At 38.0% G+C, this 25973-nt stretch overlaps 1 protein-coding gene across 2 annotated transcripts; it reads left to right on the top strand.

Moving 5' to 3' along the window:
* Window positions 1-231: 231 nt before the first annotated feature.
* On the top strand, window positions 232-25476 carry idua (alpha-L-iduronidase). 2 transcript variants are annotated; one of them, XM_011493191.4, is made up of 14 exons: window positions 232-560; window positions 710-850; window positions 991-1073; window positions 1269-1376; window positions 1645-1740; window positions 3251-3453; window positions 13269-13448; window positions 13519-13735; window positions 13832-14041; window positions 14169-14290; window positions 14410-14535; window positions 19639-19715; window positions 25084-25184; window positions 25286-25476. In XM_011493191.4, exons 1-14 carry the CDS (start codon window positions 424-426, stop codon window positions 25381-25383), a joined length of 1899 nt encoding a protein of 632 aa, XP_011491493.1. In that variant the 5' UTR covers window positions 232-423; the 3' UTR covers window positions 25384-25476. The 2 variants fall into 2 exon arrangements, with proteins under 2 accessions (XP_011491493.1, XP_078808802.1); XM_078952676.1 differs by lacking the exon at window positions 991-1073 and having other exon boundaries at window positions 242-560.
* The last annotated feature ends 497 nt before the right edge of the window (window positions 25477-25973 follow it).

Raw genomic sequence — 25973 nt, forward strand, 5'->3', positions numbered from 1 at the left:
TTATTTCTTTTGAGATTTTAACAGAATCCTTTACCTTTATTATTTTTTCATTTTTAAACCTGTTTTATCTTGCTATTATTATGGCTTTTTCAGACATTTTTGTTCATTTTCCTGGCAAATGTAAACATGTTTTCATTTGCTTTTAGTATGGAGTGCCTATGTTTGATATGCAATATTTGTTAATAAAGTTAATTTGAAGAAAAAGAAACAGCACAACATTGGCGCAAGTAGTTACGTCATCACACTGAGACGAGTGATTTCTGCATGTCTGATCGAGTTGTTGTTTTTCTTGTGTTTCTGTGCTTCAAACTCTCCTAATAATCTTTAAAGCTCACCGGATGTCCCCTTGTTCTTTATATCGTTTCTGTCTGGACTTTCAGAATTTCACGGCGTGTAAAGTGTCAATGTTAATTTGTCGTTAAAATGGAGTTGCGCACTTACCCTTTTTTCGCTTTGTTGCTCTTTGTCTCCAAATCTCCTGTATCTCCATCTATTATCACAGTTGATCTGCAAAGGCCAGAAAGAGAGTTGAAACACTTTTGGAAAAGTACGGGCTTCTGGTAAGTCCAAAATATACCAACTGCCAGATTTTAGTCTCTTGAAATAATGTTAAATACTGTGGAGAGGGAAAGATATACACTTAATGGACTCAAATGAAATACAGAGCAAAGATGTACGGTACTTTTGTGGCTTTCTTTTAAATCTGCAGCCCCCCTCTTCCTCACACCCAAGCCCACCAGTATGACCTAAGCATTGACCAGCAGCTGAATCTGGCCTATGTGGGGTCAGTCCCTCATGGAGGGATCCAGCAGGTCAGGATACACTGGATGATGGAGCTGGTCAGTGCACAGTAAGTCTTCTGTCACGTGGAGACCCACAATCACAGGAAAACTCTGTTTGTTTTGAATGGGAAAATACTTACTAACCCCATTTACGGTAATTGTTTTGAAAACTAAATTAAAGCAGTCCTTTTTTTAAAAAAAAATATAGAGATACCGGAGGAATACCCCAGTATAATTTCACGAAACTGGATCAGCTAATAGAACTCCTGCATATCAACGGACTTAATCCAGGTACTATGCCACAAACTCCTGTTGGATTTAATCTTTTTTGTGGCTTCTTACATCACATGACATTGTTTCTTCCCATACACTTTGATTGTTACTTCAGAGAAAACTCAACAACACAACGATACTTCAAGTATAAAAAGTTATAAAATAAATCAAATCTGAATTAACTAAATCGTTGCTTTCTATTTCTCTTTGTAGGTTTTGAGTTGATGGGCAGTGTTTCAAACTACTTTAATGACTTTGAGAACAAATCCCAAGTGTTGGAGTGGAGAAATCTGGTTCATCTTACAGCCAAGAGGTACATTGGTGAGTTAAGACCAACTGTATTTTTTTTTAAATTTTTGGAATTTTAGAAGATCAGAGATAATATGTGGATCCTGACCATATAGAACTAAATGTAAGATCTAACTGAAGTGATGTGTGTTCCTTTGCTGATGTGGGTTAAAAGACGTGTGGCAGAGTTCTGAACAGTTTGAAGGCTTTAACAAATAAAAAGACTGTTTCGATAGTCAAGACTACAAAGTGATAATTTAATGTCAGTCAGTTTTTCATTCATTTTCATTCATATTTTCAGATAAATATGGCCTGGAAATGGTTTCTCAGTGGAACTTTGAAACATGGAATGAACCCAGCAACCATGACTTTGACAACGTAACCATGACAATTCAAGGTGGTCATTTCAAACTCTCCTTATACATCTCCAGTTTAGGAAAAGTCAAAGGAAAGGTTTTCTCTTAATCAGTTACTGCTAAATGAAATTAGACACGTTTCCATTAAGTATAAATTAGTGCAAATTGGTTTTGCGAAAATAAATTTGCTTAATTGAAACAAGGCAAGGCAAGGCAAGGCAAGTTTATTTGTATAGCACAATTCGTACACAAAGTAATTCAAGGTGCTTCACAAAACAGAAAAATGCATTAAAATCACAATACATCATAGAAATAATCAACATAAAATTTACTTTAAAAGAAAAGAAAAAAAAAAAGATTTAAAAAGAAAGTTAAGGAAAGAAAAGTGCAGATAGGACCTTTCAGTCATATACACGGCTAAACAGAAATGTTTTAAGTCTAGATTTGAACATGAACACAGAAGAGGCCTGTCTTACGCCTTCAGGGAGGCTGTTCCAGATTTTAGCTGCAGAATATTGAAACGCTGACAATTTTGAAAAAACTTGCTTTTATCAAAAAAACACTTTGAGCTTGGAAGAGGTGGTATTTGAGGTGTATCAAAATGGGCATGTTTTGCAAAACTGCAGGCTAAACACTTTGTTTTTAAATAAATAAGTCACGTGACCAACAACTCTGCACATGTAGCCAGTTTGCATCGATTTTTCTTAACTCGCTTCATCCACGGCGTTGCTTGAGACTGTCTTGTTTGCCACTGTTGGGCGATGGAGGGATACATCCTGTACAGCTCATCCGCCTGTCGCAGGGCCATGGAGCTGGAGTGTTTGTAGGACTACCCCGGGCAGCTGGCTTGACGGCAGACAAAGGGCCACGGTGTGATGGGTAGTCAACCTGCTTGGGCTGGCATAGCTGGAGTGATCGCTCTTGTTGCGCCGGATCTTGGCAAAGCAGCTGGCTATACTGGGCAGTGGAGCTCATTTGCTCAATATGCCAGGCGGCTGAGCTTGTTTGCATGCTATGCCGACACCCGGGCGGCTGGCCAGCCGGCAGACAGAGAGCCGCTGCAGGATGGGCAGCCAGCCAGTCAGCGAGCGCGGGGGTCCATAATTATTATATATATTTTTTAATTTTCAGATAATTTCTCTCCTCTCGAACTAATGTTGGTCACAGAGACATGGTCTTAATTGCAGAGTGAATGTCACTATACCCCGAGAGACTCTAATTGATTTCATGAACCCAGACATGGAGACCTGATTATCAATGCTTTTGTGGAGCTTTTTAAAATAAATAAATACAATCTCTAAACATCCTCCCATGCATTGTTATGAGATGTATGCAGACAAAAATTTGAGTGAATCTGCTATAAATCAAAATATTGTTCACATCTATGTTTTTGAAGGACATATCGAGTGAGTTGGTTTGTGTTTATTCGCATAAATCATTTAATGGAAACAGTGTAATTGTGAAATTGAGTCTTTTCAACATTTTAGAATTTCAATAAAGTTTTGAACATATGTGTCATGGAAACACAGCCATTATGTTTTATTTCCTCAGGGTTTTTAAACTACTATGATGCATGTTCAGAAGGACTGCGAGCTGCGAGCAGCCTCTTCAGGTTTGGAGGTCCAGGAGACTCATGCCACTCTCCACCTCACTCCATGTACTGCTGGGCAATGCTGCAGCATTGCTACAATGGCACTAACTTTTTCACTGGGGAGACGGGGGTCAGGATTGATTTCATCGCCCTGCATAAGAAGGTTGGTTTCCCCAAACTCTGAAAGAAAAAAGCTGATGTTTTTCAGTAAAGCTGAACACGATCAAAGCATTTTTTCCAGTTAGTTTTCAAATGGGACTCATAAAGGATAATTATACACAGACTAATACAAATTTTACATGTTTTTTAAATGTTATTGTTGTTAATTATAACTTTATTGTAATGTATTTCAGAGAATGTGAACATTATAAAACAATGTTAAAACTGCACATGCTTCCTTTGCTATTAGATAGTTGGTCAGTCTGAACTAATAGATTACACAATTCTAGGAAAGAATGCAGACATGATAGTTGCCCAGATGATAAAAACTGATACCTGTACAAGGAAGAAAAGATACAAAAGGTTATTGTTAATAATGCTTGAAGTTCAAAGTACTGTATTTAAAGACCAACTCCACTGAAAATTTTATTTTTGGTGTTTTTAACATGTACCTTATTTTCACGACTATAAGGCGTACTTAAAAGTCATAAATATTCTTTCGCCAGCAGGGGGTGCCGTATGAGCCGGTGTGCCTTATGTGTAGTTGTGTGCCGTAGCAGATGGAGTGAGGAATGGAGAGAGATGTAAAGGTCAAGTGGAACCTAACTGCAACGTCACTATCTGCAACTATAACTGTATAAGCCTCTTCCACCTCATAATTCTCAAATATTTCAGCAAGGGAGGATTAAGCAGTGGAGCAGCCTGCTCACTGCCATTGAGGAATATTCAGCACAACATGACAGTCACTTCTCTTTACAGCCACCTAACTCAAGGTGTTGGAATAAACCTTCCCATGAGTCTAAGTGGCCATGGGCGGGGCTAAGGCCCAGGTCCCAACACTTGTTAACAAGATGGCTGAAGCCCTGTTTTAACTGCAGCTATCAGGGGGGTATTCCAGAAAGCAGGTTATGCTAGCTCCCACGGTAAGTTTGAGGCTAAAGAAGTTGATAACCTCAGCTTTCAGTTCCAGAAATGGAGGTATGTTTCAGGGTATGTCAAGTTGCCATGGCAACTCATGCACTGAACATAAACTGGTCTGGAGCAGGTTTAGTTGAAGGTTAGTTTGTTTTCAGAGAGGTGAAGCAGCATGGCGTGTCCATTTGTAGATGATTTAGTGGACGAAGAAGCTCAGATAATACTTCTTCCACTGTGAGAGGTTGATAAGACCACATATGGATGTTGGAAAGATAAACTTTTTACTTTGATCTAACTTAATTATTTGCTTCAGTTAAGATGAATCATTTTTTGTTACGTCAGTTTAAAAATAACACGTAGTTATCAGACAGTTATTTTACTTTCATTTACATTAATTTCAATTAAGTAGGTGTAACTTTGGTGCTGCTGTTAGATCGGCACTGCAAGGGATTGTGGGAGACCATTCCCTTTGCCTGTCTGGACGGATTTGGGTTTAAGTGTGGGTTTTTGACCAAATTGTTTAGTTGTTTAGCTGTTTTACTGTGTTTTGCTGTGTTTTGCTGAGTTATCTTGTCCTACTTTGCTCAAGCCTTTGGACAATGAGTGAGAGGGAGGGAGAGGATGATGAGTTTGTATAGCAGCCCTACTGTGAACCGTTGTAGTGACAACGTTGGAAAAGTCCTAAATGACTTTATGCACTTCACGCATCTTGATTCGTTTTGTTTTTTTAAATTAGTTTTTTTTTTAAATAAGTATATCTGCCGGCTCAAATTTAAACATATGAGAGTTCAAGAATTGAAATTCATTAATATGGAAATAATATTAATTGAATTGGAGTAATATGACATTTAGTTAGATAAATACGTAAATTTGAGTTGTATAAACAATTATTGAGTTTTATAGATGTAAGAAATTAGGTTGAATACATTTAACTCAATTACTTGTTACCAATAGAAGTAATTCATTTTAAGTTGGCAAAATTGGATAAGTGTTATATTTATGTCACAAGAAAGTGGAAACAAGATCAGAAACTCGTGCGTTTACTTTGTCTGTTCTTCTACTACAAGCAGAAACTCTCTTTTGATAATGATGCAGCCGTGTTACTTTTTTGATGGACGTATAATCTTCATACGCCGTCATTAATCTCTGACTCCGTCTCACTGAAGTGTAGAGCTCTCTTTTTTCACCACTCGTTTCCATGGTGACTCCGGAAATCGGCGATCCATTGAGGATGTCTTTATGTACTTGGCGAGCACGTGCATTAAGCCAAGGTTACGAAGTCGAGCGTAATTACGCCAACTCATATCCGGTCTTTTGGACCCGACATACCCAGAGTAAGCAAGTTCAGGCGGATTTCAGCCAGAGTTCATGGTTAAAGTCAGGGGAGTTTAAACATGCTTCCTGGAATACCCCCCAGCTACGCGGAGGAAAATAAAAAATATATCAAATTTAACTCGGATTTTCTCCCGCTGTTTTATTTTAAACACACATTAAGTGTGTGTGTGTGTGTTTTAAGCTGCTGTTTTTGCTAGCACATAGGAGGAGAAATGCAGAGAGAGACTGGTGAAGCCTGTGTGTTATGGATTGATATTTCTGCCACCACGTTGCACACAAAACTTTCTAAGTTGAACACAAAACTTTCTAAGTTGCAAGTGAAAATATTAAATATTTGCTTTTCAATAATGTATTATTCTGCTTTGATATATATTTTTTGCTTTCAAAAATTTTTTTTGCTTTCAAAAAACTTTTTTGCGTTTGCAAAACATGTTTTTGCATGCGTTGTGTCAAATCTCGCTTTTGTCCTATCTTTGATTTTGCTGACTACTTTGAGTGCGACTTAGCCTGATATGACTGCCACTGGCATCGCCAAACGAAATTCGCATGCGTTGTGTGTCATTTCACTTTTTTCCTATCTTTGCTGAGTTAAGCTTCAGTTTGACGTGACCAAGCTGCCATTAAACAGCTGCTGATTGGTCAACGCACGCAAAACATGTGTTTTGCATACGCAAAAAACGTTTTCAAAAGCAAAAAAAAAGTTTTTGAAAGCAAAAACAAAAAAAATTGAAAGCAAAAAAAGTATATAAAAGCAGAATAATAAATTATTGAAAAGCAAATATTTAATATTTTCACCTGCAACTTAGAAAGTTTTGTGTGCAACTTAGAAAGTTTTGTGTGCAACGTGGTGGCAGGAATATCACTCCATAGTGTGTGTGTGTGGGCTGAAAGCAGCAGCGAGGAAGAAAGGAGACGGCACGCCTTTGTCTGTGTGTTTGTGTGTGTCTTTTGCACTTGTGTAAGATAAGGAGGAACGGAGACAAGAGTGCACAAGTGAGTGACCATTCAGTTTGTGTTATTCAGTAAGGGAGAACAGTAACAAAAAAAATGTTTCCTCTAAAGAACAGAGACTGGATTATTTTATTAACCCACTCTAGAAGCGCTGAGGGTCTGAATTCCTATATCCTATTCCCTATATCCCTCCAGGCACTTCATTTAAATCAATTGTCTATTCATAAGTCATGTCCTCTACTATTGATTTAACACGCATCAAAATCACTGCTTGACGTTTGTCCAAAAGTGTTTTTAGAAACCTGACGCTCCTGCCACATGTAGAAGGAGCTACCGTCAAATGTTTTTCTCGCCCTCCTTATTACAGACACGCAAGATGTTGAGAGATCCAGTGTATTTATACTAAAAAGCTCCAAAAAGCTATCGGCAAGCTACTTAGCATGAAACCTGAGCCTTTTTTGATTAACACAGAGCTTATGTGCTGGTGACGGTCAATGTATTTAGATCCGTGAAAATGAATGATTTCCCGCGGTACACCAGACCATCTCTCACGCACAGTAGTTGAAAAATGCTGTCCTCGAAAACAACACAGGAAATTTTATTTAGGCTTAAAACAGTATAATTATAATTAAATAATTAAAGGACCTTTTAGAGCATATAAAAAGATGATTGGAGTGGGGCTTTAAATAAGTAGATGTAAAGTTCACCGGAAGAAAAGAAAAAAGGGAAGAAGGTGCAACGGGCTTGGTTTCCATAATATCTCAGGAATTTCTCAGTCTGATCACACTTCTGCCACACTGGATTGCTGCAGTAATTTATAAAGTCTCAACCATACATTTGGTGTCACAACAATTCATATTTTTCAGTGAAGAAACATACTTTTTAAGGTACTTAGGTAATTTCATTTTCTGAGATTTTTGTTTTAGTGTTTTTTTGTTAGTTCTTAGGTGTAATTAGCAAAAAATGCTTGAAATATATTGTAAACAGCTACTAACATTCACTTTAGATTCAATAAATAACATCAAATAATATTTTATGGGAATGTAGCGCATAAGGGGTCAAATTTTATTAAGAATTTGACTTTGACTCACACGGGGCAACAAAAAAATATTTAGCATGAAAGGTATAAATATTAAATGTTCTATACCAAAGATGATTGAAAGTCTTTAATTTTATGAAACTAGAATTGAGAAAGTTATCCTTGGGGTACCTCCTTTGTAAATAAGGAAAATACTACTTATTAACTATTAGCTTTTACTTATCATCAATAAAATAATAATCAATTTATCAGTCTCTCAACCATATGGCGTTCATACACTTTAAAGGGACTTTACCACGAAAAAGAAATAATGAAATCTGAACAACAACCTTTCAATATTTCTTCAATAAATTGAGTTTAAACAAGCAGGAAATACTGGACACATAAGCAGATTATTGAAAAGCAATCATCATATGCAAAACAGACATGAGCTACCAATTATAGCAAACTAAAAATAAGATAAAAGAAAACAAAATTTTAAAAATATAAAATGTTGAAATGAGAATTACGCTAAGTGTGTGGGTGTGTGGAGGTAAGCGTGTGTGTTGTGTTGAAAACTTGTTTAAATGACGAGTTTAAGGATTTGAGGACGGATCCTCAGAGGGGATTCAAGATTGGAGGAAAGATGTTATATTTGCAAAAGTAAAATTAGTCAGTGACTGAATGAGTGAAGCTGTACTACTCACCAAGTGGTCTGGAGATCTGGTTCTGTTCGATCTGTCGAGGATAGAAATGAGATTTATGGTTTTTTTTTAAGGGGAGCCGTAACTATTCGATTAGTTCATGTCAAAGAACTGTTCAAAAGACTGGCTCATTTAAATCCAAGCTGAGATTTGAGGAGAAAGTCACTTTTAACTGTACCTGTTTTACATGAGTTCTAATTTTTATTTGTTTTTAATGTTGACATTTTTATTGTAAATTTAATTTATTGTTTCCCCCCTAGCCAGGACTCCCTCGAAAAAGAGATTCTTAATCTCAATGGGACAATTCCTGGGTAAATAAAAGTTAAATAAATAAAAAAAATTGGCTTTTTCTGTATCTATTCATTTTTAAGAAATCAGTCTGAGGTTTATTAATTTAATCCTGATAATAATTATAGGGAGGATCGATGGGCTGCGAGCTGGATCAGAATAATTGAAATTCAGATTTTCCACCAATAATTGAGTCAAATTATTTTGGACATGTTTTTTTATTTGACATGCATGGACAAGATGTTAAAGTCTAATCTGGTTTCACATAAAATATTTCCCTGCCAGGATATTCAGCATGTACATGAATGAGAAGTGTGTATGTGTACTTTGAATTATGTTTTTATTGCTCTAGCTAAACCAGGGGTCTGTAACCTCTAAAAGAACCCTTTGGTCCAGTTTCTTTCTGACAAAACCAAGGAGCTGCAAACTGTTGCCATTAGGCCAACTGCACTGAAAACGGTGCCTGTAGAGACCCGCTTTCCCCTTCTGAGGCTCCGGATGGTTTACCAGAATCTCTTCGAGGCCAACCGACACAGTGAAAATTAACATAAAATTTAAAAATGCTTCTTCTGCCAAATACATTGATTCTACTGTGGTGAGCCATCATTATTTTGCTTATTATTGCTGTTCATCTAATCCCAAACACTTGTGCAGCATAAAATAATATGTGCTTTAAATCTTTTATTGTTTTGTTTTAACGAACAGATCTGAAAGAAAATCAGACTTTTTACCAATAACTTGCTCTGCAGGATTCACAGATCACACACAGACCTGTTGATTTAATGTCAGCAGATAAACCTTTCAGTTTCAGGAGATCCTCAGCCATAAATTCATAAATCTGACTTAATAAAAATTAATCAATGGTAAAAAAGAAAGAAAGTATGAATTATTGTTAAAATGATAAAAAAATGAAAACGTCTTCATCCAAAGAGACAAAATTGAGGGTAAAAAGAGCTGGTTCAGCCTCTGAGCCTCGGTAGCAGACACCATGTTAGATAAATACTGCGATTTGATTGGTTAGAATCTGGATCTTGATGGCAACTTTGCCACGCTAAACAAAAACTTAACTCAGAAAAATCAAAGATAGGAAAAAAGTGAGATGACGAGATGATGAAAGCAAAATAAAAGATTTCAAAAGCAAAATAATATTTGAAAGCAAAATAAAGATAATTAAAAGGTAAAATTTCATATTTTCATTAGCAACTTAGAATTTTAGAAATTTTGTGTGCAACATGGTGGTGTGGGTACCGGATCGACTCAGGCTGCCAGATCGTCTCGGGGTCCTACGACTAGCGATGACGTCACACTATTTGATTGGCTGTAAGTTGGCACGATGACTTATACGATAGTGATTTATCCAGACAAATCACGCTCTTACAGTTACGGTGAACGATAATACTATAATTTTCCGTTATTCGTGAGAAACATGGATGACTATTACATCGAAAATTTGTTTTGGTTGTTTGTATGTTTTGATAAAACATGAAGAACAAATAAAAATTGAGCAAAAAAAGTGTGCTGTTTTTTGTAATTCCTTTTCTAATGCTTTCAACAAGTTTTAAACGGGAAATATCAACTTTGCAATCATAACTGTTAAATCCGATGAAGTTCTGTAATTCCATAGTGTTGAATTCGATTAATGCTTAGGACTGTAGCCTGCTCCTTTTGATTATAGTTATCAATATGACAATGTTTTTTTCTGAGAAAAAATAAGGGAAACTGACATTAGTGAGAATCAAACCAGACTGCACACCATAAATAAATATTGTTTTTATACAGTCATACATTTGCTCAAATTGGAAAAATAAGTTTATATTGCCAATAGTTCTCCCTTTAAATCATAAACAGAACAAATATGTTCTGTTTATGTATTAAAGTACAGTTTGCATTTGGTGTAACAAATAATAATGTCAGACATAACAAACAATTATGTCAGACACCTTAAAATTAAAAATGGCATTATTAGTTATGAGTGAGAAAAACTTTACAAAAGGAAGAAAAAATCGCTAAGTAGTTTGTCCAACTGGTGTTACCGTAGGGTAACGTCGCTATGGAGTAAAATCGTTTAGTAGTTTGTCCAACTGGTTTACTGTACGGTGGCGTCATTATTGGTCGAAGGACCCCGATAAGATTTGTCAGCCCGAGTCGATCCGGTACCCACACCGGCAGAAATATCACTCCATACATGTGAGCTACTTTTGAGACGACAATGTCTACCTGTGTGTGTGTGTGTGTGTGTGTATATATGTATATATATATATATATATATATATATATATATATATATATATATATATATATATATATATATATATATATATATGGTAACCTTTCGTCAATGAAAGCAAGTCTACAATGCTCACTGAAATTACTTGAAACGTTTAAAAGTAACAATATATTAAAAATTATTGAAAATTAGATAATCAAAATCAGCCATTACTTTTGAGTTGTTGATTAACAGAATTATTAAAAAAAAAAAAACTAATCAAATAAGGCTGGACAAAAATGATGGTACCTCCATAACAGACTGAGAACTAATTTCCCAGGGAGTCATGATGAACACAGGTATGTCCTTTAATTCACATCACTTCTGTTTTCAAACCCATAATCAGTCAGTCTGCCTATTTAAAGGGAGACAAATAGTCACGTTGCTGTTTGGTGAAAGGTGTGTACCACACTGAACATGGACAACAGAAAGCGAAGGAGAGAATTGTCCCATGACATTAGAAACAACATTATAGATAAACATCCTAAAGGTAAAGGCCATAAAACCATCTCTAAGCAGCTTGAAGTTCCTGTGACAACAGATATTCAAAGTTTAAGACCCACGGGACAGTAGCCAACCTCCCTGGATGTGGCCGGAAGAGGAAAATTGATGACAAATTGAGGAGACAGATAGTTGGAATTGTATCTACAGAGCCCAGAACAACCTCTAAAGACATTAAAGTTGAACTCCTAGAGATCAAGGTACATCAGTGTCAGATCACACCATTCGTCGTTGTTTGAGTCAGAGTGGACTTCATGGGAGATGACCAAGGAGGACACCACTGTTGAAAGGAAATCATAAATAAGCAAGACTGGCATTTTCAAAAATGCATGTTGACAAGCCACAAAGCTTCTGGGAAAATGTCCTTTTGACAGATGAGACAAAACTGGAGCTTTTTGGTAAGGCACATTAGGCTTTATGTTCGTAGACTCAAAAGTGAAGCACACAACGAAAAGAACACTGTCCCACTGTGAGACATGGAGGAGGCTCAGTTCGGTTTTGGAGCTGCTTTGCTGCATCTGGCACAGAGTGTCTTGAAGTTGTGCAAGGTAAAAGGAAATCTCAAGATTATCAAGGCATTCTGGATAGAAATGTACTGCCTAGTCTCAGAAAGCTCAGTTGCAGGTCATGGGTTTTCCAAAAGGACAACGATCCAAAACCCACAGCCAACAACACCCAAGAATGGCTAAGAGAAAAGCGTTGGACTATTCTGAAGTGACCTTCTATGAGCCCAGATCTGAATCCCATTGAACATCTGTGGAAGGAGCTGAAACATGCCATTTGGAGAAGACACCCGTCAAACCTGAAACAACTGGAGCAGTTTGCACATGAGGAGTGGGCCAAAATACCTGTCGACAGGTGCAGAAGGCTCATCAACAAATACAGACACCGTTTAATTGCAGTGATTGCCTCAAAAGGTTGTGCAACAAAATATCAAGTTATGGTTACCATCATTTTTTTCCAGCCCTATTTCATTATTTTTTTTTTTAATAATTCTGTTAATCAACAACTCAAAAGTAATGGCTGATTTTGGTTATTTAATTTTCAATAAATTTCAATTTATTGTTACTTTTGAACATTTCGAGTCATTTCAGTGAGCATTGTGGACTTTCTTTCTTTGACTGAGGGGTACCAACGATTTTGTCCACCTCTGTAAAACCGGCTGGGTAGCTCGGTATGGAAGCAATTGTGTAGCATGATTAAAAATAAAAGTCAATCCCAGAAATGCTTTTTCATTTTCAAAATGAAGCTGCATTTTTTGACTCAAAATTAAAATGAAAAGGGCAATAAGCCAAAATGCCTTTTCATTTTCTTCTTCAACACTGCTAATTCTGTCCCTTATTTAAAATGATAATGAAAATGGTATTTGACATTTCATTTTCAAAAAATTCTCTGGTATATATGTTGCAAAATTAATTTAGAAATGTCTAATTTGACAATTAAAATGGATTAACCGAAATGCTTTTTAATTTTCTACTTAAAAACCGCTTATGCTGTGTCATAATTAAAACGAAAATGCAAAGAGGGTATTGCATTTTCATTTTCACATCCACCCTGCGAAAACTGTCGCATTTCCAGAGGGGAGGCGGGGCGATGACGTCAGTGCTATCTCCGTGTGTCCAGCTGCTAAGAGACACATACTAGGAGTAATGCGGCCAGGCTTGTAGCCTTGTGTTAGCAACAGAGGAGAGGGCTTTGTGATGGTAGTAGTAGTTGGTTCTGCTCCCTTGGAGCTGCTCCCTTATCTTGAAATGGTGCATTCAAAAGGAACTGAATCAACCAAAGTGTTCCAAGAGGCCTGCATGCTGAAGGATCTTTATGAATATGTTTTTACTCTTCAGGGTGGCGGCCACTCTTTGCCCATCCTCCAGCAGGAGATCGAGACAGTGGAAGAGATCCACAAGCGTTTCCCCAGGTTCCGCAGTGTCCCCGTTTACAACGATGAGGCCGATCCTCTTGTGGGGTGGTCCCGACCTCAGGGGTGGAGGGCCGATGTGACCTATGCTGCATTGGTGATTAAGGTGAAATGCAGCAAGCAAACTGCTAAGTTCCACTACTGTTGAATCACGTTGTCTGTCCTGCATCCAACAGGTGATAAACCAGCACCAGGATTTGCTACTGGCTAATCCAGACAGCACCTTCAATTTTAGCATGCTGAGCAACGACAATGGCTTTCTCAGCTACCACCCACACCCCTTCACCCAGCGCACACTAACCGCTCGCTTCCAGGTGAACAACACCCTGACACCTCATGTCCAACTCGTTAGGAAGCCCGTCCTCACTGTCATGGCCTTGCTGGCTTTGCTCGGTAATATCCTTCTTACAGTAAAACCTTTCATGCTATTATGAATTACAAGTTAGAAATCTAATCAAGCCGTTCTTTTGTGTGTGTTTCTACTTCAAGGAGAGACCCAGGTCCTGTCTCAGCTGCTGAATTCAACAGTCGACCAGAATGGTTCTCTGGGGGTTCTTGCCAGCACTCACAAACCAGCAATACCAGGCGGGTCAGACAGCTGGCAGGCAGCAATTCTGGTCTATAGGAGTGATGACACCAGCACATCCCAGGGGACTGAGGATGTTTCTGTTGTGCTGGAAGGATTGAAAAAACAAAACAGTATGTTTAAATATTGCATTGCAGAATCCCTGCTGATGGCTTTCGGATGATTTTACTATAAAATTAGAAGGTTGTCAAAGTAAATGCTTTTTGACCAGTTTGATTCCCTATTTCTCTTCTTATTTAGGTCCTGTGTATGTCACATACTACATGGACAACGATGCAACCAATCCCTACCAAGTGTGGCAGAGTATGGGCAGTCCCACATACCCGACAGCAGAGCAGTTTAGACACCTCAGAAGTATGGAGGTATGCTTTCATTTTCTACTATAAATGTTTTGTACTATAACGATTTATAATTCTTACAGTGATCTCAATTTAAGCTTTTTTCATCTGCAGAGCTTTGACTAACTAATGTGTTGTGTCAGGGCCCTCGCATCAGTGGACCGTGGGAAATTCCTCCAGGTGACACTTTGACTTTGAAAGCCAAATTACCCATGCCTTCAGTTCTCCTGATCCATGTGTGCATGAAACCCAAGGCACCACCAGGCCAAGTAAATATTCTGTTACCTCTTACAAGGTTTCTCAACTGTTGTCTTCGGTATGTTCCAAACTACCAAAAAAATGGTCTTACCAAAAATCTTCACTGAAAAAAAAATCTTGTCACTCACAAATTTTTTTTCTTAAACTAAGAGTATTTTGCTATTGAAAAATCTGTATTGATAAGATTTTCTTGCTAAACTGAAAATAAGACATTTTTTCTTGAAACTAGGGTCTTTTTACTGTCTTAAGATTCAGTTTTTGCAGTACAGGCCTCCAAGAGGCTTGATGTTGATCTGAATCAGGTGTGTTTATTGAGGGTAACATGGAAACATGCAGGTTGGTGGGTCTTGAGAACTGTCATTGAAAAACAATGACTAATAACATATTTAAAAACTGCATCTACACTTCATTTAAAAGACAGATACAATTGAAGCCGCAAGCAGCGTTATATGACCCGACCTCCACGCCCACCAATACGCACCACCTCCGCGCTCACCACCGCCTCCACGCAGCACCTACGCCCTCACTGCCCACCTTTGATTAAGGCTGGTGAAAGCTGCATTTGCTAATTTTCAAAACAATCGTTTAACATTAAAAAATATTTGTTGTAAAATGTTCATATTTATTAGATTTTTTTACTTCGTGAAATCTGTGAAGTTATATTTGCGGTTAATAAGGAAAAAAATTATGACCATGATGTCCAAATTGTTTTTTAAAATCCAGGGCACTATATAGTCCTTCACTGTATAGTTTTTTAGCAGTTAGGGAGTAGGGAAGGTGTCATGGGGGTATCAGGATGACCTAGAAGCAGGACCAGATGACAAGCCACAGTGCGAACTAAAAGTATTTAATAATATAGAAAAGCACCACTCTAGGTGGGAACACCCACAACATAACAGAACTCAACACCAGAATACAAAATAATCTTAGAGCTAGGAACAAAACATAAGCTACACTTAACTACTGAGTGCAGAAACAGAACAACTTAAATACAGCTCAAACAAATTAACCTAAAGTGCAGAAGCAGCTGTGTGCCACTCCATGGAGAGCCACCAGAGAGTGGGTGAAATCTTCCAGGAGAGCCACCGCCAACCCGCACAGAGAAACACAAGAGTAAGGAAGACAAAACAAACTGACACTGTAAATGTCATGGCGCTTTTCTACCTTCCTCGAAGGTCCAAAGCGCTTTTGAGTCACAAACACACACATTCAGACTACACAACACTGGTGCCAACCTTCCACCAGAGGCAAGACGCTTTTAACACATGGGCGGGCAAGGCAGGAATCGAACCTGCAAATCTTCCGATCAGAGGTCGACTGCCCTACCTGCCTGCCCTACCTGCTGTGTGAGAAGGAATTCCGACATAGCACTAGTGTGAGCATTTTTCCATTGACTCCCATGTTAAAATAGTCATTTTCACCTCTCAAATAAACCCCTTCAAGGCCTGGTGCTTAAACTTTCTATTTCATCAATGGTAGCATATTTAATTCATGACAACTCTGGTGGGAAAACCTTTTTTGCGAAGTTTGTGAAGTTTTAAAAAAACATCGTTTATCTTTGCTTAATAAGGGGACACGGTTTTATGATTGATAGATGATGCTCGTGGTGGATTCTGGGAACAGAGTTCCGTTGTGAAGCTTGTTTCATCCGTTTTAGCTCTAGGATCAACACTATATTTTGATTTGTGTTATGCTGTTGTGCTGTAAACTGTTTTAACCGTTGACTGTATAATATGTACGGTGGCCCAGAAGGGTCACAACACAACACATTAACTTTACACACAACACATTAACTTTACACACAACACATTAACTCACAACACAACACATTAACTCACAACACAACACAATAACTCACAACACAACACATTAACTCACAACACAACACATTAACTCACAACACAACACATTAACTCACAACACAATACATTAACTCACAACACATTAACTCACAACACAACACATTAACTCATAACACAACACAATAACTCACAACACATTAACTCACAACACAACACATTAACTCACAACAGAAGCAAAGCTGCAATGGAAGTGCTTTTTTTCTGAAATTTCCACTGGGCTGAGTGGCTAACTGCCTAACAGAAAGTAACGTCACAGTGAGCTGTGGAGGGAGCATGTTTCTTCTTCAAATTTACACCCAAAACCGCCTAATCTGGCAACGCTGCTGCTAGCTTCTCTTGTAGAAAATCATGCTCCCTCCACAGCTCACTGTGACGTTACTTTCTGTTAGGCAGTTAGCCACTCAGCCCAGTGGAAATTTCAGAATAAAAGCACTTCCATTGCAGCTTTACTTCCGTTGTGAGTTAAGGTGTTGTGAGTTAATGTGTTGTGAGTTATTGTGTTGTGAGTTAATGTGTTGTTTTGTGAGTTAATGTGTTGTGTTGTGAGTTATTGTGTTGTGAGTTAATGTGTTGTGTTGTGAGTTGTTGTGTTGTGAGTTATTCTGTTGTGAGTTAATGTGTTGTGTTGTGAGTTATTGTGTTGTGAGTTATTGTGTTGTGTTGTGAGTTAATGTGTTGTGTTGTGAGTTAATGTGTTGTGTTGTGAGTTATTGTGTTGTGTTGTGAGTTAATGTGTTGTGTTGTGAGTTAATGTGTTGTGTGTAAAATTAATGTGTTGTGTGTAAAGTTAATGTGTTGTGTTGTGACCCTTCTACGGTGGCCCAGAAGGGTCATAACACAACACATAAACTTACAACACAACACACTAACTTTACACACAACACACTAACTTTACACACAACACACTAACTTTACACACAACACACTAACTTTACACACAACAGATTAACTTAACACACAACACATTAACTCACAACACAACACAATAACTCACAACACAACACAATAACTCACAACCCAACACATTAACTCATGGCCCAGAAGGGTCACAACACAACACATTAACTTACCTCACAACACATTAACTCACAACGGAAGTAAAGCAGCAATTGAAGTGCTTTTATTCTGAAACTTCTACTGGGCTGAGCAGCTAACTACCTAACAGAAAGTAATGTCACAGTGAGCTGTGGAGGGAGCTGCACGCGCGCTCCTCTCCTCTCCTTTTTTCCGCTCCGTCCTCTCACACAGGCACGTGCAGTCCCCAACACACACGCACACACAGGACAGAGCGGAAAAAAGGAGAGGAGAGGAGCGCGCGTGCAGCGACAGAGGGGGGTGTCAGAGTGGAAGGAGGAGTGTGTGTTCATATTGTGTGTGTTTAGAGGAAGGATAACCGTAGTAAAGACAAAGTTTCTGGCAACACTGCTGCTAGCTTCTCTTGTAGCAATAACATGCTCCCTCCACAGCTCACTGTGACATTACTTTCTGTTAGGTAGTTAGCTGCTCAGCCCAGTAGAAATTTCAGAATAAAAGCACTTCAATTGCTGCTTTACTTCCGTTGTGAGTTATTGTGTTGTGAGGTAAGTTAATGTGTTGTGTTGTGACCCTTCTGGGCCATGAATTAATGTGTTGTGTTGTGAGTTAATGTGTTGTGTTGTGAGTTATTGTGTTGTGAGTAAATGTGTTGTGTTGTGAGTTAGTGTGTTGTGTTGTGAGTTAATGTGTTGTGTTGTGAGTTAATGTGTTGTGTTGTGAGTTAATGTGTTGTGTTGTGAGCTGTTGTGTTGTGAGTTAATGTGTTGTGTGTTAAGTTAATGTGTTGTGTGTAAAGTTAATGTGTTGTGTTTAAAGTTAGTGTGTTGTGTGTAAAGTTAGTGTGTTGTGTATAAAGTTAATGTGTTGTGTGTAAAGTTAATGTGTTGTGTGTAGAGTTAGTGTGTTGTGTATAAAGTTAATGTGTTGTGTTGTGACCCTTCTGGGCCACCGTAAATATGTAACTGGACAAATCGCATGTGACGTCACCCATAGAAAATGCCTTGCTTCCAGTTCCAACCAAATGAAATCAATTCAGTCGCCATTTTTTCCAGAATATGTCTGTCGCCATGTTAGAACCAGACATTCTTGGTAAGCCGTGATTGGTCTGTCTACATTTCTGTGGCAACCACTCTCTCCAGTCAGGATCATGTTAGAAGGACACACCTCTTCCACTGACAGAGGGCCTGTGAGAATCTGTCAATCAAATGCTTTGAACATTTGATGCGGGGCCAACTATTTTTATACGGGATCTTGCGGGGAGCCACAGATCGAGGGAGGTTATCAGTGGTCTTGTATGCCTAATAGTTGCTCCCGCAGTTGATTTCTTCACAACAAGCTGCTTACCTATTGCAAGTACAAGTGGAGGACACTCCCCTCGTTACCTGTAAAACCATATTAACTCTAAACAACACTAATGAAAATTAAATGGGATTAAAAAACGTTATTGATCAGAAAATACATAAATAACTGGTTCATGCTGGTGGTATCTTTGTAGCTGGTTCTGGATCGTCTCCCTTTAGCCTCATTTAGCTCATTTTAACTGTCTATTAACCTCTTCTCCTCACGAGGCCTGTCAGCACATTAAGCCTTGTGCTATCCTAGGCACTTTAACATTGAGAGTTGGGTCATGTAGACCCACTAGATAATGCTGTGAACCTATTTTCTTCGATGATTTGTGAACCTCACTGGTGTCCATGGATTACATGAAATTTTTCCACCTTTATCCACCTTTGTCATGGTAGGAATAAAACGTCAATGCAAGGGTGGGGTCATCTAAGATAGCACAAGGGCGTGCAGCTCTCTTTAATCGGTAAATTAACGTTTCAGACAGGCTTTCACACATAAAAATGGGACCAAAAACGCCATTGACAAAACGGGCACTTTGGACATCGGGGCAAAAGGGACAGGTGCTAGAGCACCCCACATGCCTGGGGGATTGTAGAAGTCAATGGGTGACGTCAGAGGTATATATGTCTATGGTTGGTATAACTTCCCTTCCTTCATGCCGTCTCTTATTGACTGGTTTGTAATTGTATGATTGTTCTGTTTTGTCTTGATATGTATGATGAATGTCTTGAATTGATTGTTTCAAAGAGCAGGAACCTGCTGAAAACCAGTTTTTAAACAAAGTCAGGCCTGATTGTTTTAAACCTTTTTCTGTTTAATAACATGCAATTTTAATCATGCTATGTCAATGACACTCGTGTTTTTTATTAGGTCAATGGATTACGCTTCATCAGGATCACTAAAGGCCAAGTTCTTGTTGTCTGGTCTGACCATTACGTTAATTCAAGGTCAGTTCACTTCATATGCTTCTTAGTCAGGCTTTATGTTAAATGTATGACATGTTGAATTAACTATACTTTTCTGATAGATATATTTTTTAAGTGTATATAAAAGCTACAGAAGAGGTCTGTTTTTTTATTTTTTATGGAATATTGTGTGTAAGCAGCTCCACATGTAGACTTGTTTTGTTCATTCCCCTAATATGAATTTACCAAGCCGAAGAACTTAAATTTTAATCTTTTGCTGGGTGGTTTAGTATGGAGTCCTATACTGTTCATAATTAAATAAATAAATATTTAATTAAATAAATAAATATGACCTCATGCAAATACACAATAAACCAATAAATATTTCATAAATATATAAAAAGATCCTGAAATTGTGAAAAACCTGCACACTGATTTTAAATTAGCCATTATATTATTCAATATATTTCATTTTGCTTTAAAAACCTGTTCATTATTTTAAAACATCATTTTAAAATATTCATTTTTAATCATGTTGAATATTATTATAATTCTGTCTTTTTTCATAAGCTCGTATTTCAAAATCAATATTTTCCAAAGTAGCTTTGTTTTTATTTCATGTTGCTGTTTTTCAGAATGACTTATTTATTTCATGAAGAGCTTTTTCAGGAGAATGAGTCTATCTGTCGATCAGTGAAAGTGGGCGGGATCTAAACGTTCATTGGCTCATCCATGGAAATCGACTCATATTCCTCGATACCCGCTTAGCGGTGTGCCAGTCAGAGAGATTACATGTTTCAGCGATATCCGCGCGGCTTTGCTGACATTAGAGATCAAATAGAGACAAAAAATCTGTCTGCTGCAGAAGATGCAAACATCTACGACTCTGTTTTTGTAGTTTGAGGGTTTGTGTGGACCAAACCACAGAGGAGCTCCGGTCGTCCACGTCTCGAAGTCCCCGGTTGAAACACTCCTCATTCTTACGCCATTCACTCATAGCTCACAGATCGTGCCTGATGTCGGCTCGCAGGAGGTGAGCTGGCGGACCGACAGTCCAGGCAGCTGCGCAAAGCGGGACAAGCCTGCTCGTGCCTCCTGAACCTTATGATATTTTTCTATTTTCATTGAGACAATGATTATAATCAGGTCCTCTGATTTTATTTTTCCCTCTCAGGGAAAATGTTGAACCTTTCCTGCGATGACGTTTCTGACATCTTAACACTCTCCGTGTGCATTGTGCATCCATGCATTGTTACTGAGATAAGCACAAGCAGTGGCTATCAGGCTAAAAACATTAGCTGGTAGCCCCTCCCATACTCGGCATGTTGTGTTCATGGAACTCTAGTTCATAGAAGCTTAGTGGAACTCCAACAACCACTCAGCATAACTTAGGCCACTACTAGATGTTAATGAGTAGATGAAAATTGCCGAACTGACCACAAAATCCCCCGAATTATGCACACTCGCCAAAGCCACTTTTATCCGCAAATTTAGAACCAAAACTGCCCAATTTCTGGTAACACTGGATGTGTTGAGGTGCATACTCCCCCTAGTGTTGAGGGGTGTGCATTGCGCCGTCACGTTTGCTGAAGCATCTTCGATCGATGTAGTTAGGGTGCTGCTGCTCATGTCTGAGTAAAGCAGTAGCTAATCACAAAAGTGTCTCCGCCTTGTCCAGTTTGATTGACAGACAGACCCATTCTCCTGAAAAAGCTCTTCATGAAATAAATAAGCCATTGTGAAAAACAGCAACATGAAATAAAAACAAAGCTACTTTGGAAAAAATCGATTTTGAAATACGAGCTTCTGAAAAAAGACAATTATAACAATATTCAACATGATTCAAAATGAGTATTTTAAAATGTTGTTTTAAAATAATGAACAGGTTTTTAAAGCAAAATAAAAAATATATTGAATAATATAATGGCTAATTTAAAATCTGTGTGCAGATTTTTCACAATTTCATGATCTTTTTATATATTCATGAGAGATTTATTGGTTTATTGAGTATTTGCATGAGGTCACATTTATTTATTTAATTATGAACAGTATAGGACTCCATAGTTTAGGGTCCACCAGTCACCGTTTGGTATTAAAGGAAAGAGTTGTCGACCTGGTTGAAGGTGTTGAGTTGACCACTGTAGATGACTGTCAGGGCTTTGAATCAAATGTCAGAAGCTCTAGAAAGCTTGTGTAGGGATCTGAACAGTAGTGAGTCATGGCATAAATAAACGTTAGCTATTAAAGGACAGTCTAAATCCAAAACAGTATTAAAATAAATCAATTTTATAATGAGCAAAATGAAAAAGATAGATAATATAATAATCAATTATTTGACTCACCAAATCCTTTGTCAATTTGAAACAAAAAAATAAACTTTTGTTGTAGGAGGTTATATCTCGAGAGATAACCGTTTTATCCAGGAAAACAGAGAAAAGAACTGGGACAACTTCCTCACGTTCTTTTCCAGTCGTCTCTGAGGTCCAGCTCACAAATCAACAAACTCATTTATCCCTCTGTGGAAGTTCTTCTGCACTTCACAAACTACAGCGCCCTCTACAGGACAAAAATACCTTCCTCTCTTAACAAATGTAACCTGGGTTACACATGGATCATGGAATTCCCATGGGATTGGAGTCGTCTCTGCCATTAATCATGGGATCGGGATGTAATCAAATTCTTACAGTAGAGGAACAGGCCCTGGAACCCGCCACTTAGTCTAGGTTGGGTCATTAGAGTGAAAAACAAGAGCAGCCCCATCCTGTGAGGGTTTTTTTTATTTTTTTTTATTCACCCTCTCTCTTTTTTTTCTTCAAGGTCAATTTATAAGTGGTACCACCTATGGTTTTTGCTGAGCGTGCAGCAGCACATGACCAGAGTATGATCAAGAGAGAGAGTTGGCAGGTGCAACAACAACTACGGCAACACTAAAACGTAAAATAAAGAAAATTACAGAGTGACAGCAGGAAAAAAGAAAAATCAAGGACCATTTCACTTTTATTGATGACACAAAGAAAGAGTGTCAAGTCTGCAGAAAAATCATTTAACAGACTATTACAACCTGTACAGACAGCTGAGAATGGAGAGAACCGTGCATTACACACCTGGGCCTTTGGTAATGTTACGTCTGAAATAACCATCTTATGCCTCTAAATGAATTGAATAAACAAACAAAAAAGAACATGTCTTTTACTGTTCAATCAGTAAAAGAAAATCTCATGCAACTACAGCCAGCAAAAAACATTAAAAAACAACCACATAAATTTAGAATATTATTTACTATGATATTTATCATTTCACTCATCAAAAAATCCGATTCAGACAAAATCTATCCTCCTCTCTTTCCTCAAAAAAAAGAGTTCGATCACCCTGTCATGTAGATTATCGCGCTTCAGTTCCGTCAAGACGTCCTTGTCTATTGCCATCAAGGCCATTGCAGAGCAGAGTCTGTCCAGTTGTGTTTCTGCGTAGGTTTTAATTCGCTTTAGAGGAAGGTCAGCCTCAACACACAAATCTGTACAGCTGCTTAACAATTTCACTCATATTTTTCTGATGAAGGAAGTCAAGATCGGTTGGAGATTTTCCGGCAAAATTCTCCATGACGTACATTACAGTCAGCTCTGTTTTCACTGAGATAGGTCAAAAAAGTGCTCCGTGGCTCTGTACCAAACTTGGCAAGGCTGCATGTGTCTTCCTGAAACTTCTGTTCAGTCAGAAGGTCTGAATATTGACCTTGCCTAAGCCTGTTAGACGCCAACTCAAAATCAGATTGGTTTAAAAGAAATGAATGACCAACATTGATTAAGTTGGTTCATTTGATTACAGGAGCTTCATAACTCTTGCTAAAAGCCCTTACCCTGCCTGGCAACAAAGGACAGCTAAAATGCGATTGGTTAAATGCTCCAATGTAAATATATGTCTGTCTGGAAGCAGCATAACCATCATAAACGTAATTAAAAGAAAATGGACAGAGCATTTGAAATGATTTATGAGTATGCATGGAGAAAATATAATTAACACATGATTCCAATATTTTAAGGCTTTCAGAGAAGGCCTTGAAGGCCCTGATGGGCCACCACTGTCAAAACTATATTTCTAAGTGTCATCCTTTTTATGTATATAAGTCTTTTTTTTTGCTGGTTTAAAACATTTTAATTTGTGTTTTGTGTTGTGTTGTTTTGCTTCAAATTTGTTTAAAAGGAAAAAAATAAAAATATATATAGTTAAAAGTTGAATTGTAAATAGCGATTTTGTTTTAATCCTTTTTTTGGTACATTTTATCTGGAAGAAACACATAACAGCATATACATATTAACCCTTGTGCTATCCTATGGGGTCAAGATGACCATTGACGTGTTATCCCTACCATGACAAAGGTGGATAATGGTGGAGAGGATTTCATGTAATCCATGGAAACTAGTGAAGATCACAAATAATTGAAGAAAACAAACTGTGTTGTGGGGTCTAGATGACCTCACTCCCAATGTCAAAGTGCCTAGGATAGCACAAGGGTTAAACAAATTAAAACAAAATGCAAAGGTACAAGCCGTTGTTTATGGCTTTTATATTTTCTCATCAGCAAAATAGGATTAGTTGTCTTAAAAAATACTGATCATGTTGTAATTACATCCAAGACAGTAAAATATTTTTAGTTTGCATAGCTTAAAGGCCCGTTCACACCGGGACGAATTTCGCCGGCGATTTTCGCCGACGTTTAACGCCGCGTGACTAAAGAAAGGGCACCAATGCGAGTGTGCACACCGACGCGAAAAAACGCCACGCGTCAAAGCGTCAAAAAAAAAAAAAACGCCTCGGGTTCGTTTTTTTTTTTTCGACGCGTTGCGTCGAAATCTATTCGACCAATGAGAATGGCGCTTTTGCACACGTGTCTGGAGCTTCTGAAGTTACAGTAAAACACAACTTGGGGGCGCTCAAACACAAAACTGCCTTGCTGAGCACACATACCAGCGAAGAAGATAGACGCTAGACGTCAACACTGCCGCGAAGAAATAATGACGGACATTCTAAAATATCCCCGAACCAAGCACCAGTTGGAGCTACTGGTGCTTGAAATATTCATGTTTTCTTTGTATTATTCTGACAAGCGCGTAAATACTTGCTCTCTTCTTCTGAGTAAAAAGCGACTTTAAGAAGCGTAAAGTTGCGCAGCGCCACCTTGTGTACAGGAGTATTTCTGTTTACATTAAGCGCCATCTAATGTCAGGGAAGGAAATTGCATGTTCGCTCGGCTCATCGTCAGCGAAAATCGCCTGGGTGTGAACACAAAAAACGTGGCGAAAAACGCTGGTGAATATCGCCTGGCGAATATTCGTCCCGGTGTGTACGGGCCTTAATTCACTTATTCCACTGAATTAAACTTTATTTTTTGGTAACTTTTTTTACCTAACAGATGCATCAAGACCTTTGAGTTGGAGTTTTCTGGAGGCAGTAAGGAATTTAGAAGAGTGAATTCAGAAAACACAATTTTTACTTCATTTGTCCATACACCAGGTAAATGTTAAACACATTGAATTTTTTACTGTATTTTATTTTGTGTGACTAGACTTCTACTATCTTGGATCTAATAATGAATTTTGTCATGTATTCCACAGTCAACCAGGAGGTTGCTGGTCTGTACAGAGTTCGAGCTGTGGATTATTGGAAACGACCTGGCTCTTATTCACTTCCAAAGAGATATTTGGAAAAGTAGAACATATTTTTGGAACAAAATAAATAAATATATTGTCCACTCTGTTAAGTGCACACTAACAAGATGATTGTAATAAATAATTTTTTTAAATGACAGATTTTATATTTTTTGGAAGAATAGAAAAAATCAGTGAAACCATCAGTAGCACCACAGTTTATATTGGGAATCCAGGTCAGGACAACTCTGCAAATTCTATCTGGACCACAACTCAAAAGAAATACAACTATTAATTTGTGGAAGCCAAATAGTAGATTCAAAGGTTTAATGTGCTTCTGTTTGCAATTAACATGGATTTGATGACAATGGAGAGGGAAAAAAAGACCAGAGTTCATCAAGTCACCTTCTGTGGAACCAGTGTAAGCATAGGTCTGACTGATTCTACAACAGAAAGAGAGGAAATAAGACAATTTGACCATTACAACTGTGAAAGAACTGTTGCAACAAAGAAAAGATACAGACGCCAGCAACACTGACAAAAACGGTTAGGTCAATTTTACCTTTTGAGTGCGTTTTGAACTCAAAAACAATTTTGTCAGTCAAAAGTGTCAAAAAAGCGTTTTCAGCTCTAAATTTGACTGTGTTGACTTTTC

This window comes from Oryzias latipes, chromosome 9 (assembly GCF_053564925.1).
Source record: "Oryzias latipes strain Hd-rR chromosome 9, Olatipes_Hd-rR_3.1".
Taxonomy (NCBI): domain Eukaryota; kingdom Metazoa; phylum Chordata; class Actinopteri; order Beloniformes; family Adrianichthyidae; genus Oryzias; species Oryzias latipes.

What these genes read in the sequence shown, in the direction of transcription:
- idua (XM_011493191.4), top strand. Translation starts at nt 424, where the DNA reads ATGGAGTTGCGCACTTACCCTTTTTTCGCTTTGTTGCTCTTTGTCTCC. An exon ending in TGGAAAAGTACGGGCTTCTG is followed by an intron (nt 561 to 709) that starts GTAAGTCCAAAA and finishes TTAAATCTGCAG; the next exon opens with CCCCCCTCTTCCTCACACCC. An exon ending in TCATCGCCCTGCATAAGAAG is followed by an intron (nt 3,454 to 13,268) that starts GTTGGTTTCCCC and finishes TTTACTCTTCAG; the next exon opens with GGTGGCGGCCACTCTTTGCC.